The 15,119-nt window shown below is 36.1% G+C and overlaps 1 protein-coding gene across 3 annotated transcripts in view; it reads left to right on the top strand.

The window, feature by feature from the left end:
- Window positions 1-15,119, top strand: part of EEA1 (early endosome antigen 1) — a 157,162-nt gene that overhangs the window by 114,431 nt on the left and 27,612 nt on the right. For all 3 annotated transcript variants that reach the window (XM_046646282.1, XM_046646281.1, XM_046646283.1), the window contains 6 exons: window positions 3,981-4,163; window positions 10,257-10,442; window positions 11,735-11,866; window positions 12,857-13,042; window positions 13,991-14,229; window positions 14,499-14,619. In XM_046646282.1, coding sequence (XP_046502238.1) covers window positions 3,981-4,163; window positions 10,257-10,442; window positions 11,735-11,866; window positions 12,857-13,042; window positions 13,991-14,229; window positions 14,499-14,619 — 1,047 coding nt within the window. The remainder of the gene's footprint in view (window positions 1-3,980; window positions 4,164-10,256; window positions 10,443-11,734; window positions 11,867-12,856; window positions 13,043-13,990; window positions 14,230-14,498; window positions 14,620-15,119) is intronic.

Genomic DNA, 15,119 nt, shown 5'->3' on the forward strand with positions numbered 1-15,119 from the left:
TGACCTCTGAAAGGCCACACCTCCAAATACCTCACACTGGGGATCTAGGCTTCAACATAGGAATTTAGCAGGGACCCAAACATCCAGCCATAGCAGTAGTTCACTTCTGTTTGTGTATAGATGCTAGAATAAAGAACACACTTCTTAACCTTGGGGAGGACAACATTTTCAGGAGTGTTGAGTGGATAGTCAGTCTCTGTAAATTAAACTTGGAATTTAGAGTAACTGGAAAACCATTCAAAAGCAAGAATAGTTTGGTTTTGTTGGGGAACAGTTTAACATCATGGAAAGAACATAAATTTTGAGCCAGGAAGTTTTGAATTTAAATTTTATGTGACATACATTAGGTTTCTGATCACAAGGAATCGATTCATCTTTCTGTGCTAAATATAATTGAGTCATAGAATTATTGTAAAGATTGAGATAATGTATTTAAAGTACCTAGTACTGTGTCCAGTGTGGAAGCAAAATAGTTGTTGGATATTATATGGAAATATAGCAAACTATGATCTGAGAGTGTCAGTGTGCATGGTAGACCATGCAGTGATGGTCTGTGACAAAATTGTCACTGCCCCACAGTGAAGTAGGAAAAACAAAGATAAAATTTAAATGGGTATAGATGTATATGTGTACATACTTACATATATATATATGTGAAACATACACACATGTATACACATTTCATGTATATATATATATATATATATTTATGATAAATGTATATATATGATTGTTTGGGAGACACTGATCAAGAATCCAGCAAGCAGCCTGTAAGTCAACAGTCCCTGCACCATCTTTATTCAAAACCTTGTGTGGGAATACAGAATGAATAGGATATGGCCCCCTATACTCAAGTAGCTTATAATTTAATGAGGCAGCAGGTATATAAAGAAAAAGAAAACTGTAATATATAAAGGAGAATGAAACAAGAATGCAAACAGAAATATAAGAAAAATTAGAACTTAATGTAAATTTTGACTGGTTTTCTAGAGAAGCTGGCATTTGAACTGGGCCTTTGAAGAGGATTATAATTTTGAAAGGTTAAAAGGAGGAGGACATTAGACATTTCAAGGAGAGGAAATAGTATTAACAAAAGTTTGCAAAAGTTAAAAAATATCATTATAGAACATTAGCTATTGGAGTGCATGGTAAGTGGAGAAGTGAGGGGAGATAAGACTACAGAATTGGATGAAGTCAGATCACAGTCAAGGTTTTATAGTTGTTTCTACTTAAAATTTTTAATATTGGAGGACTAAAGTCTTTTAAGAAGAGAGACATGTGATCAGATCTGTTTAGAGCAAAACTGATCAATTTGTGAAGGATAAATTATCAATGACTGACTCTTCTGTATTCTCCTTTGGAACTTTGGGTTTACTTCTATTAAAGCAATTATCAAACTGTTGCATTGATCTGTTTTTGTTTAATTTTTTTTAAATTTTTTTTTGGGGGGGGGGAAGATTAGTCCTGGGCTAACATCTGCCACCAGTCCTCCTCTTTTTGCTGAGGAAGACTGGCCCTGAGCTCACATCTGTGCCCATCCTCCTCTACAGGGACGCCTGCCACAGCATGGCTTGACAAGTGGTGCGTAGGTCCGCATCTGGGATCCAAACTGGCAAACCCTGGGCCGCCAAAACAGAATGTGTGAACTTAACTACTGCGCCACTGGGCCAGCCCTCTGATCTGTTTTTGTTTTTAATTTAACTTCTCCATTAATAGATTTGAGTTCTTCAAAGTCAGAGAACTGTGTCTTTTAACAAATAAGCTATCAATAATTTTTAAATGAATGAATGAATCAGTCTGTCAGCCAGAGTAAAGATAATGAAGGCCCAAATGCCCAAAGAGCCATTTGGTCATTATTGAGACTTTGCAGAGGGCTTAGTTGAGAGCCATAATGGTGATTAAAGAGAAAGAAAACTAGATTTGTGAAAAAAGTGTTAAAGAAAAGAAGTCGTATTCTATAAAAGAAAATGTGTAAGTGTGGTATAGTCTTCAACCTGAAAAAAGATGTCCAGGAATTCTTCATCATGAAGAATCTCAACTGGAGGAAATGAAAGAGAGGTGACATGTTACTAGATGATATACAGGGAGAAGAACCCTCCTTTCCTCCATAGACAGTCAGCACCTCCTCCTGTCAGTGTGCCTCCTAGCTGTCTTGACTCCATCCCCTTTTCTCATTTCCCGCTGCCACAGTCTTAGTTCAGGCTGTCCTTTTCTCTTATCTGGGCAATTACAATAGTCTCTTAGTAGACTTCCCAGGCTTCTCCACCTCTAATCTATTTGTCTCATTATTCAAGAAATATTACTGGGCACCTATTTTATGCCGTGACACAATCCTGGGTGTTGGAGCTCTAGCCGTAACAGACAAGGAACCTGTTCCTGTGGAGCTTATACTTTCTTGGGTGAAGAAACTAAACAGGGCGATGTGATAGACAGTGATGGACAGAGTTCAGCTAAAGGTTGGATGATCAAAGAAGCCTCTCTGAAGAGAAATGAGCTGATACATGAAATACAAGAGCTAGCCATACAAAGGTCGGGGAGGCAAATGGTGCAAAGACCTTAAGGCTAAACAAGCTTGATATTTTCTACAAACAGAAGACCAATATAGGTTAAGTATAATGGGAGAGTGGAAGAGTAATATGAGATGAGCTCAGAGAAGCAGACGGGCCAAAGCATGTACGTGCAAATTTGTAGGTTGTAAGATAAGAGAGAATGATACATTTTGTTCTGAGTACAGTTAGAATCAGTTGGAGAATTTTCAACAGAGAGTGGTGCGATCTGACTAAGAGGAGACAAAGGAGCAAGCAGGGAAGGCATTGAAAAACTATTGCAGTAGTTCAGACGGTACATGGTGATGGCATGAAGTCAAGTGTTAGAAGTGGATGATTTAGAAATATATTTTGGAAGTTGAGTCATTAGGACTTGCTGATAGATTAGATGATGGGAGATGAGAGAAAGAGGAATCAAGGATAACTTTAGGTTTGCAGTGTGTGCAGGTGGATAGATGGCCATTTTTACTGGGGGAAGTAGCAGCTCTTTGTTGAGCAGGGTTGCTGTCAGGAATAAAGAGCTCCACTTGAGATAGATATGTATCCATCAGTCAAGTGGAGATGTCAGGGAAGTACTTGGATATAATGAGCCTGAGTTCACGTGGAGAGGTTGGAGCTAGAGACATAAATTCAGGAGTCAGTTGTAAATAAACAATATTTTAAACCTTAATTGAGACCAGGAACAGAACCCTAGTGTCCTACAATATCAAGAGATCAAACAGAAGAAGAGGAGCTTATAAAAGATTTTAAGTAGGAATGACCAGTGAGGTAGGAGGAGAACCTAAAACATGAAGTGCCCTGGAAACCAGGCTGAATGTTGCTAGGAGGGAACATCATCAGTTATTTCAAGTACCACTGGAAGGTCAAGTAATGCGTGGACAAGGACATGAATATTGGATTTTGGAACAGGAAAGTCACTGGTGACCTCAACAACAGTTTTATTCAAATAGAATGCTTATTTTAAAAGCCACGTGCTTATTTTCATATTTTTAAATTATTTTCATATATATTGGTTATGTCATGATTTGTACATTATCTCCTGAATCTTCTTAAAGACCAAAGACAAGTTGAGAGTTTAGAGGAGTTGGACCTTTGCGAGATTTTCTTTTTCTGCCTTCATGTTAATAAAGATGACCTGTAAGGATTTCCTAAGTTCATACCTAGATACTTAGGACTTCCTAGAGAAATGCTTTTTTCTTTATTTAATTGCTTTTTCATTTTTTGGTTTTTAAATTGGGACTTGTTGGATTTTGTAATTCTTTAACTTTGTAGCTATAACGTAAGTAAGTTATTCTTTATTGAAGTAGAAGAATTTTAGGGCATAAATGCAGTTCACTTTGTTCTCAGGGATCTTCTCAGTTGTGTGGATTTCATTTTGTGTTTGTAACTGGTTTTGATATGCATACTATTTTAAATAACTATTGTATGTTTCAGACAGAACTTGAGAATAAACTGCAACAGCAGTCAACACAGGCGGCACAGGAACTCGCAGCAGAGAAAGAGAAAATATCAGTGTTACAAAACACCTATGAAAAAAGTCAGGAAAATCTAAAACAGCTTCAGTCTGATTTCTATGGGAAGGAATCTGAGCTTCTTGCCACAAGGCAAGATCTTAAGGTAAGTAAACTATATTGTATCATATAAACCCAATAAGTTATTTATAGACATTCATTAAATGATTGATTTGAACCCAAACGGCTAAGGGAACATTAGTATTTGTGGAATATCATGCTTGTTTTCTATCAAATTATTATTTTTGGAGTAGCATGCTTTTTAAAAATTAAATTATTTTATATTATAACAAAGTACATATGTAAATATAGCCATTTAAAAATAACAGTGTATAGGGGCTGGCCGCTGGTGCAGTGGTTAAGTGTGCACGTTCCGCTTTGGCGGCCCGGGGTTTGCTGGTTCGGATCCGGGTGCAGACTTACACACTGCTTGTCGAGCCATGCTGTGGCAGGTGTCCCATATATAAAGCAGAGGAAGATGGGCATGGATGTTAGCTCAGGGCCAGTCTTCCTCAGCAAAAAGAGGAGGATTGGCAGCAGATGTTAGCTCAGGGCTAATCTTCCTCAAAAAAACAAACAAAAACAATGTATAGTAGTAAAATACTTTAGAAATATGTTAATGGCCACATTATTACCTTATCTTTATGTAAAAAAAATAGCTTTTAGAAAGGACTGGTATTAGAAAATCTAGGGAGTTATAAATGTAAACCACTGGTGAAAATGCGTGCAATTTTACTGTTGCTTGTCAGGCAATATTGACTTTAGTTCTATATATCGGTCCACTTTCCAAGACTATCAGAATGCTTACTGATTAAAAGTAGGAGATTATAGCTCACAGTAAACTTAACCTTGATTATCTAAACGTATATGGAAACTTCATCCTTGGCAATACTATTTGATTAGGTAAAGTATCACATTTATTAAAATGAAGGATATGGAAAAGAGTAAACAATTTTTATGTAGTGTTAAGGTATCAATTCTCTAAGGGAAATGGAACATTTGTGTTCTCTCACAGAAGATCCAGCCATTTCTTTTTTTTTCGGTCATGGTGAAATACTATGCTTTTTGTTTCTTTCCTACATTTGGATTTTTTGTTTGTTTAATTTAAAGTTCATTATTGAAAGATTCTGTTGAAAATCACAGAATATTTATGTATATAATGTATATAAATATACTATGTCTGTATTTTATTCATAGATTGTTATAAGGAAGGCTTTATGAAGGAGGTAGGACTTGACCAGGTCCTGAAGGATGTATAGAATTTGAATATATAGACAGTCCTAAGAAAGATCATTTCACTCAGAGGCACATTTGCTGCAGTGGGAATGGGCAAAGCCAGGAGACGGTTAACATAATTGTCTTGCTAGAGTGCTGGTTTGTGTTTGGAAGTTAAGGTTAAAAAGGTTAGGATCAAATTGTGAAATGTCTTAGATGCCTAGTGTCGACCTAAAAATAAAACAGCCAGTTATTTTACCAGCAAAATGAGTATACTTGGGAATAGCGAAGGAATTACAATTTGGAATAAGCAAGCTGTAGCAAAAGCCATAAGCAAGTCCAGCAAGTAAAGGAGAGGAATGTTATTTTTTAGAGAAAAAGGAGGAAAGTGAGAGAGGTTGTTCTGAACAAAAGCCCTAGGGTGGAAAGGGAGAGTTCAGGGTTGTGTGGGTTCCTCAGGGGCTGAGTTGCTAGGGTAGTTGATTTCTTGTTGGGGATGCAATGTCCATCTCTTCCTGTTGGGGTCTGACTTGATGATTCTTCCTGTAATTGACGTGGAGTGGTAGTGCATGAGGACTCTCCTTTCTGGCCTCCCAACTCCATTTTTTTTTTTTAAGATTGGCATCTGAGCTAACGTCTGTTGCCAATCTTCTTTTTTTTCCTTCTTCTTGTTCTCCCCGAAGACCCCCAGTACATAGTTGTATATTCTAGTTGTAGGTCTTTCTGGTTGTGCTATGTGGAACACCACCTCAGCATGGCCTGATGAGCGGTGCCATGTCCGCACCCAGGATCCAAACTGGTGAAACCCTGGGTCACTGAAGCACAATGCATGAGCTTAACCACTTGGCCATGGGGCCAGCCCCCTGACTCCATTTTTTTCTTTAAAGATTGGCACCTGAGCTAACAACTGTTGTTGGTCTTTTTTTTTCTGCTTTATCTTCCCAAATCCCCCCGGTACATAGTTGTATATCTTAGTTGCAGATCCTTCTAGTTCTGGCATGTGGGACGCCACCTCAACGTGGCCTGACGAGCGGCGCCATGTCCGCGCCCAGGATTCGAACCAGCGAGATCCTGGGCTGCCACAGCGGAGCGTGCGAACTTAACCACTGAGCCACCGGGCCAGCTCCTCCGAACTCCATTTTAAATGAAGTTTCCCTTTATTAATTTTCACACTAGCGAAGATGATTGGACTTGATGTTTTAAGGAAAAATGAAGAGTCGAAGCAGAGAAATAAAGTAAAGAAAATAGTGCTTTAGGCAACTTAACATGGAAGTGGTTTACAGACAGCTTGAATTGGACTTGGGGTAAACTAGTGGTTGGGAGATTAGTTAAGAGGCAGTCTCCACTCCTCCCATAAATTCCAGTAATCAAGGTGTGAGCTGGTTAGAACTGAGAATAAAGTTAGAGGATGGAATAGAAGAGGTTAATAGGGGAGACAAGATGAAACAAAGGGCTGAAAGCATACAGGCTGCAAGGGAAGTGAAGGGAATCAGTGGCGACTCGTGATTTGACGAAGAGATAGGATATTGGGTAAAAGAATTTTCATAGTGCCAACTATATATATATAGTTTAAGTTCAAAATTAGCAAGAGTTGTTATAAGAAAAAAGTACCACCTGAAATTTAGAAAGTGTCTTATTTACTATGCTCTCCAAGTAGCTTTATTATTTTTTTCTTTACAACACTGTTGAAAGTCAAGGAGGTTCTGTGGAAGAGTTTGGACTTTATCCTAAAGTCAGTAGGACCGCTGAAAGGATTTGCTTGGATTTGTGTTTTAGGCCAATGACTGGCTACGGGCTAAGGAATGGATTGTAGGGGAACATGACTGAATGTAGAGACAAGAGAGGAGACTGCAGTCGTCCAAGTGCAGATGATAGTGGCTTACTTAGGCTGGTAATAGTAAGGATGGAGAATGTGGAGGAATTTGAAGGGTATTTAGGTGATAGAGGAAATAAAACTTAATGATTGATTGTAGAAATCCTATAGAAATCATGCTGTTTTTTCTATATGGCTGTATTATTTACCCAAGAGCATAACATAGTAATAGGATTTAGATCTCTTAAATCAATATTCTTTCATTAAGCCAATAACAGTTTTTCTTATGCCCGAAAGCTACATTGTGTACTAATAATTTTATACGTGAAAGAATAATTCAAATGTATATATGGACAAAAAGAGAAAGACGGAAAGATAAGGCTGTGGAGTTTTATAAGTGTTAGGAAGCCTTGGATAGGGCGCTATTCCGAAGCTTCCTTGTGCAGATGAGGACACTGAGGCCCGGCTTGGTTTGTGACAGGCCTAGTGTTGCACAGTAACAGAACCATGATTAGATCTCAGTTCTTCTGATTCATTAACCTTTATTCTTTTACATCATTTCACTAGAATTTGTTTTTATAAAATAAGAGTATTGATAAATTCCATAGTAATGCTTCCGAAATGAAAAGTATCTGAACTAAGGAAGTTAATTTAAAAAAGAGAAGTAAATTCCTAGGGAAGTTCAAATGATATTTATAGACCAGAATCAGCCGTTATTTTTCTTTTGCTTCAGTGATGTTACATAATCTTGTGTATAAGAGAAAAAGGGAGAGGTTCAGAACCTTGTAACATGACACCTGCCTAAGTCAAGGCTGCCCTCTGTGGGCTGAGGAAGTATACCAAGACCCCAGTAGAATGGAAGACTGATTGGCCTGATCTGTGCTTCTAGCACCATCTGCTGGATTATTTATGAAATACTTAGGTTTATTGAATGGATATTTCAAATTGGCTGTGCTGTGTGCTGTCCTTTGTTGTCGAGGAAAGATAAAAGTGAATTTAACTGTAAATTTTGCACCCTGAGTAAAGTGAAAATTCTAGCCTAAGTTTAGAACTAAATATAAATCTTCTTAACCTAGTACTTTCTTATGTCATCTCATCAGACATCAAGGAAAAATAATAATTAAAATGTCTAAAGTTATATTTTGAAAGAAGGGAAAAGTTGTTGAACAGACAAAAAAACAATAGCTACCACAGAACACTGCAGAAATTTTTTTTTAGCTACACTTCTATACTGTAATTGGGGTATTCAGGGTCAAGGTTGGTAGTCGATCTACTTGGGGATTTGTCTATTCCAGTGGGAGTGGATAGGTTAAAGATGGCCCCAATAAAACCATGAAATGGGAGAGGGGAGTTCCCTAAGGGAAGAGATGCCTAGCAGATGAAAACAATGTGGTCTGCAACAAGAAAAATAAAAGGAATATTTAAAATGCATGGCAGTATACTACTGAATGATGTAGGTGGACGTTCAGAGGCAAGGTAGAGCAATATGTCTTGGCATCTTCAGAAAAGAGTGGTCCAGATTTTGAACTTGACTTTAAAGATTTAATCACTGGGATTTTGTGACTGAAATTTTACAGGCCATTATTAAACCATGGGCATTTTGCAGTTCTCTTGGGCAGAGATTGGGGGTGCTGTTGCTTTCAGGATCTAGCAAGCTTTGGTATTCTTTAGCATTAGATCAGGGACCTCTATTACCTAATTACAATTGCTGTAGACTGTGTGGACTAGGCTTTGTCAAATTTTATTCTCTTACCTGAAATCGCTCTCCCTCTGTGTGATATTTAGGTCAGTTCCCACGTGCACCACGGAACCTTCTGTAAGCACATTGCACAGGGAGCTCTCACCTGCATAGTTTTTCTGTGCATTTGACACATAGCACATGCTCTACTACCCTATACAGCTTCATTTTACATGCTGGTTGTGTTTTTCAGACTATGTAGTTGGCTCCTTTATGTCAAGGACCATCTTTTTACCCTCCTGTTTACCTTAGTAGTATACTCAATTAATGGTTGGCTGCTTGATTAATAAAGAACTATATGACTTTAGATCTTTCCTGAAATGGAAGCCTTAGGGTTCTTAGTGTTCTACTGGAAGCCTTTGAACATTGAAATTTAATGTATATCAGAAAGACTTCTGAGCTGGGTTACTTGTAAGGAATAAACTTTCTCTTTCAGAAAGCTTAAGAAGCCCCTAAATAACATCTTCATTCATTCATTCTTTTTTTTAATCTATTTTTTATTGGATTCTTACCATAACCAAGTCTAGCCAGCAGGGATCCTTCCTAATTATATCTTTTGTCTCCTTTTCAAAGGAACTACTATCGCCAGAGCAAGAAAGATGAACAATTTCTGGATGGTAGAAGAGCATCTTAGAGTTAATTTGCTTCTCTGCTGATTCTTAGCAATAGCAGCTGAGACTGGCAAGGTTCCTGCCATGTCCATTACCCACCTGTTACTAGTTGGTCAAGAAGCTTGCCCTTTCCCCCAGCTTTGGCTTCTCAAAATATTTGGGTCTTAGAACAGTCTGTGGGCTGTGTTAACTAACAATGCTGCTTCTACCACATAGATGGGAAATTAAGAGGATGGGGTGATGGCCTTGTCAGAAATAGAGCCTCTGATGTCCGGTTGACTTTCCTTTTAGTTCACTTGATCAGGTTGGCAGATGTGAAATATAGTTTTTTTTTTTTCCCAAGACAAAAAACTCTTTCTGTTTATTAAAGGTTTTAGCAGATCAAGGTGCATCATTGACCCTACAAAACCTATGTATACGTAACATAACATCTAACTGTCTTTCTCTTTAAATTGTTTTCTTTTTCATGTCTCCCCATGTCTTTTCTCTAACCAACATATATGTTTTCTGAGTGTGTTTGGTATGGTCCCTACCTAGTTGATATTCTTTCATATGACTTAGTGAGTAGATAGTTATAGATTATTTCTAGAGGTTTGGGAATTGCTTCAGTTTTAAGTATTTTATGCTAGAAATGTTATCCTTAGGCAAGAGAGTTAATTATCTAGCATTCTTTCTCTTTTACGTGATGTTACTGAAGGGCATAACATATTCTCTCTTTATAGTGTATTATTGCTTTTCAGTATGTTAATGTTAACTGTTATGTTTCTGTTGAAATTTGCTAAAAAAAAGACATAATAATTTGGGGAAATTGGTTTTTTTAAGTCTGTAGAGGAGAAGCTTTCTCTAGCACAGGAGGACTTGATTTCAAACAGAAATCAAATTGGAAACCAAAATAAATTGATTCAAGAACTGAAGACTGCCAAGACTACTTTGGAGCAGGATTCAGCAAAGAAAGAACAACAATTAAAGGAGCAGTGTAAAGCACTACAGGATATTCAAAAAGAAAAGGTATTTCATTTTCTGACGAAATCTAGAATCTGAGAGTTGAATGGCCATAGACATCATCTAGTCAAACCTATTACCCAGTACAGGCATCACCTTTGTTTTCAACAGCTCTCTCGGATCGACTTCTAGTTTCTGATGAAACACTTTTGGTAATTGGAATTTTAATGCTAGGAAGTACTTCTTATAGCCTTCTTGTTCTTTCTACCCATTTTTCTTATTGTTCTTTTTTGTTTTACAAACAAATCTATTTTTTATACCATAGGCTGTTGGTTATTCAAAAACAGATGATATAGACCCTCAACCACTTCTCATATAACATGTTATCTTCTAGATGTGTGAACGAGATAAAAAGGTCTAGAAACAATTCTTAAGCTTGTTAAGAATTCTTAAAATTAAGAATCAGCTTTTTCTAAGGGGAATAGGAGATGAATTTTGTACAAATGATGCTAAGCTATAAAGTCGAAAGCATTGTATTATATAACTAGTACATTTAAAAATCAGTTAAAATTCTATGTGAAAGAGAAATTCAGATTCTAGGAAGCATTTTATTTTTGGTTTCATAGTTGAAATCATACATTTCCATCAGCTGATAGGATATTATTCTGAAGTGTACAATTCCTGAAGTTCTTGGTATATCTAAATTGTGCCATTCCTGAAATTCTCGTTAGTTAAAAAAAATCTAAGGATATTTTTGTGGGAGTGGGGCTGGTGAAGCTGAAATGAAATTCATGATTTGTGCCTCAAGTTTAGAAAATTCTAACAGAACTGTAATTTATAGGCCTTTAATTGCAAGGGCTTTAGATCAAGCAGACTTTGTTTTAGTTTTGGCTCTACCTCTAATAGATTATTTAGCTTTTCTAAGCCTTTGTTCCTTTACCTATAAAATGAGGATTAAAAAGAGCTTCCTAGTATAGAGATTAAATTAGATGATATACAATGCTCCTAGTTAGTTGCCTTATGTAAAGATAATGCTAGTAATAATAATAACAATGATAATAGTATTAATAAGAGTAAGAATGGTAGTTCTGGCTAAATTTTATAGTATTCTTACTATGGCCAGGCACTATTCATTTTACAGTATTAACTATAATTATATAATCTTTATAATGATCTTGTTATTATTGTTCACATTGTATAAATAAGGACACAGAGGCAAGAGAAGGTAAGCAGTTTGCTCAAGTTAACTTTGGTAGAAAGGAACAGAGACAGTGTCATAAATTGTAGCACCATTTTTCTTACATTAATTTTCAGTTAAGTAGTTTAAAATTATTTTTCGATAAATCATTTTTCTACAGGCACTGAAAGAGAAAGAACTAGTAAATGAAAAATCTAAATTGGCAGAGATAGAGGAAATTAAGTGTAGACAAGAAAAAGACATTGCTAAATTGAGTGAAGAACTCAAGTCCCACAAGCAGGAGAGCATAAAGGTATGTTAAGATAATCATTGTTCTTCCTTCTGTATTCTATTACTGTTGTTTAAATTGAAAAAAGAAAAAAATATATATAAAAATTCATTTATTGAGAACCTACTATGTGCTTGGCACATTGTTTTTTGTTTTTGACAAATACTCTTGCTGTCAGTGTGCTCTTGTGTTGCATAATATGTATACACATATTGAAACTATGTTACTTTTATTTTCAAATTACTGAAAACCTGAAAGTTTAGATTTTTTTTGAGATGATAATCAAGAGAGCTATTGATTTAGAAAATTATGCTTGTAGATAGTAAACTTCAAAATATGTAAGAGTTTAGAATTAAAATTTTAAGGGATTCTGTTTTTTCAATTGTTTTTCTTCCTAAAATCCTTGAATAATCGCTTGTTTTGAACATTTTTGCTGTCATAAGCATAGCTAGGGTGCCAGATGAAGAAACTAATTGTTTATAATTTGCTTTGTAAAATGTTATTTGGTTTTTTATAGAAAGATTCGATTCTTTCCTCAGTGGTCTTATAATACCTTTTATGTCAATCAGTATACTTACCATTTTGCTTTATAATTAATTAGCTCTATTTCATTATGTTCTTCCAGACTGTGACTTCTTTAAAGCAGAGAATGTATATAATTCATCTTTATATACATCCCCTTAGAACCTAACACGCTATGTGATGCCTAAATGGTGACCAATAAATGCTTGCTAAGTGAAGAAAGAAAATAGTGGGTAGAAAATTCTTACATAATTTAATCAAAACATACCCTTGCAAAGTATCACTTGAATTTAAATGATTGTTGAGCAGGAAGTAAATAATCTTGCATCTTTCTCACCAATTGTTTGATATACTGAACTTTAAGAATCTCATAAGAGAAGAGGCTAAAATCCATATTGTATATATTGTTGTGATAAGTTGCATAAATTTCAGCTACATTTTGAAATATTCGTTATAAAGGATGGTTTACTTTTGGCCTTACTTTTTCAACAGGAGGTAACAAATCTCAAGGATGCCAAACAGCTTTTGATTCAGCAGAAATTAGAGCTTCAAGGGAAAGTAGATTCCCTGAAGGGAGCCCTTGAACAGGAGAAGAGAAACCAGCAAATGCTGAAAGAGCAGATGAAAAAGGAAGAAGATGAGCTGAAGAAAGAGTTTACTGAGAAGGAAGCTAAACTGGTCAGTAAGTTAATGGTGCGAGGTGTGTGTTGTAATTGATTTTGTAAATCCAGTAAGAGAAGATTTTTCTACTTAGAAGTTATCATTCAGATGCTCACCTCACATTTTAATTTTTGACTAAGAAAGGAGATCTGATTTGTTTAAATAGCTGACATGTCATTGGATATATTTTATTCTGTAATTATATTTTGGTTTATGTAAGTGAAAATCCAATAAAACGTAATTCAAAAAAATAAGAACACTTTTAGTACCAGAAAAACAAACAAACCCACAGCTATGTAAATTGAGGTAAATGTTGTGAATGCCAGCCATGTTAAACTCATTTGTCTGGGTAAAGTGATGTTGATAAGGGGGAACGGAAACTCAGTTTGGAATTATGATGACCAAATTTTACTCTTCCTTCCCTAAGTTGTGCACGCCAAATGGGAAGCATCTGGCTTTCCTCTGTTCATCTGGCTATTGAATTAAGTCCAAATATCCCTAGATAAACTTGACTGCTGAATGTTTTAGTTGAAGAATTGCAATTTCAAGTTGACATGGTGATTTAAAGGGTTTGTATTGTTTTTTGGTAGGTTGATAGAGGCAAAAGGAAACGTATGGAATTTGAGACATAAAAAGTCAGCTTTGTCTCAGGGCACTTTGCTGTCTCTAACCATATGTTCTTCCCTCGTTCTAGTGGAAAAAAGGAAAATCTCGAATTGCTTTACCTTAGCTTGATCTTATAAGAGGGTTGCTGACCATCATTTCAGCATTATGGCCTTTAACCAGTTCAAATTATACAAATGTTTGTGGAATCAATTTTATTAGTGTATAAAGAAATAGATTCTCCTGTCTTCTTTCCTGAAGAAATATTATTTATGTTGCCAATATTTTAAATTCTAACTATCTTAAATTTATTTTGCACTACTTTTGTGATAATTTTTCCCCCACTCTTTTTCCTTTTCTCAGCATTCTGAAATAAAAGAAAAGGAAGCCGGAATGAAGAAGTATGAAGAAAATGAAACTAAACTTAGCATGCAGATTACAGCATTAAATGAAAACCTGGGCACTGTAAAGAAGGAGTGGCAGTCCAGTCAACGGAGAGTTAGTGAGCTTGAGAAGCAGACGGATGACTTACGGGGTGAAATTGCAGTATTGGAAGCAACGGTTCAGAATAATCAAGATGAAAGGAGGGCACTACTAGAAAGGTGATTGATGTCTAGTAACATTAGTTTGTCTCCATTATAAGGATAAAAAGATTGTCATATTGCACATTTGTTAAAATAGAAGAAAAATCTTGAGAAAAGTGCATAGCTCCTGCAGATATTTAAGTAGCCATGTAAAAACTAACCCTTAAAACAATCAGATAGTTGGAATTAATGCGTTATATTTAAAGTTACTGAAGTGGTTCATTATCTGTGTTCTAGAAGGGTCTTTAATGATTTTTAAAAAATTATCTCTTGGCAATCTACTCTAGATGTCTTAAAGGAGAAGGTGAAATAGAAAAGCTTCAAACCAGAGTGCTAGAATTGCAGAGAAAGCTGGACAACACAACTGCAGCAGTGCAGGAGCTGGGCCGAGAAAATCAGTCCCTTCAGGTGAGTCCCGGGTGCTGTGAGGCAGTGTTTTAGTCTAAACTTTACCTCTTAGTGAAAAGCATATTTTCAACCTTTACAAAAACTCATTTGTTTAATAAATACATTTGAATGGTTACTGTCTGTGCAGCAGTATTGTAGGTGTTATGGGTAATTAAATATGAGAGAGAAAGAAATTGTCTTGAGAGACCCTAGGGATTACCAGAGAGCCGTGTCCGTCACGAATTGTTAGTGCGGGAAAAATTCAAGAATATCAAGGAGTAGATAAGTCGCTATGTGTTAAAGAAGTGACCTGAATGTGCTCAGAGTCCTGAGGGGGGATTGATCATTAGGGTTAGAATGGATGGGAAATCACCAAAAGTTAAAGATTACCAGTGCCTTTGAGGAAATAAAATTTGATTCGCTTTATTTATTTATTTTTGGTCATTCAGACTTAAGAATGTAGCACCTTTTGACAATGGAAGTTAACTGAAGAATTTCTGATGTTAAAAATTTTATCCCAT

The sequence above is a fragment of the Equus quagga genome, chromosome 19 (genome assembly GCF_021613505.1).
Source record: "Equus quagga isolate Etosha38 chromosome 19, UCLA_HA_Equagga_1.0, whole genome shotgun sequence".
In the NCBI taxonomy this organism is placed as follows: Eukaryota; Metazoa; Chordata; class Mammalia; order Perissodactyla; family Equidae; genus Equus; species Equus quagga.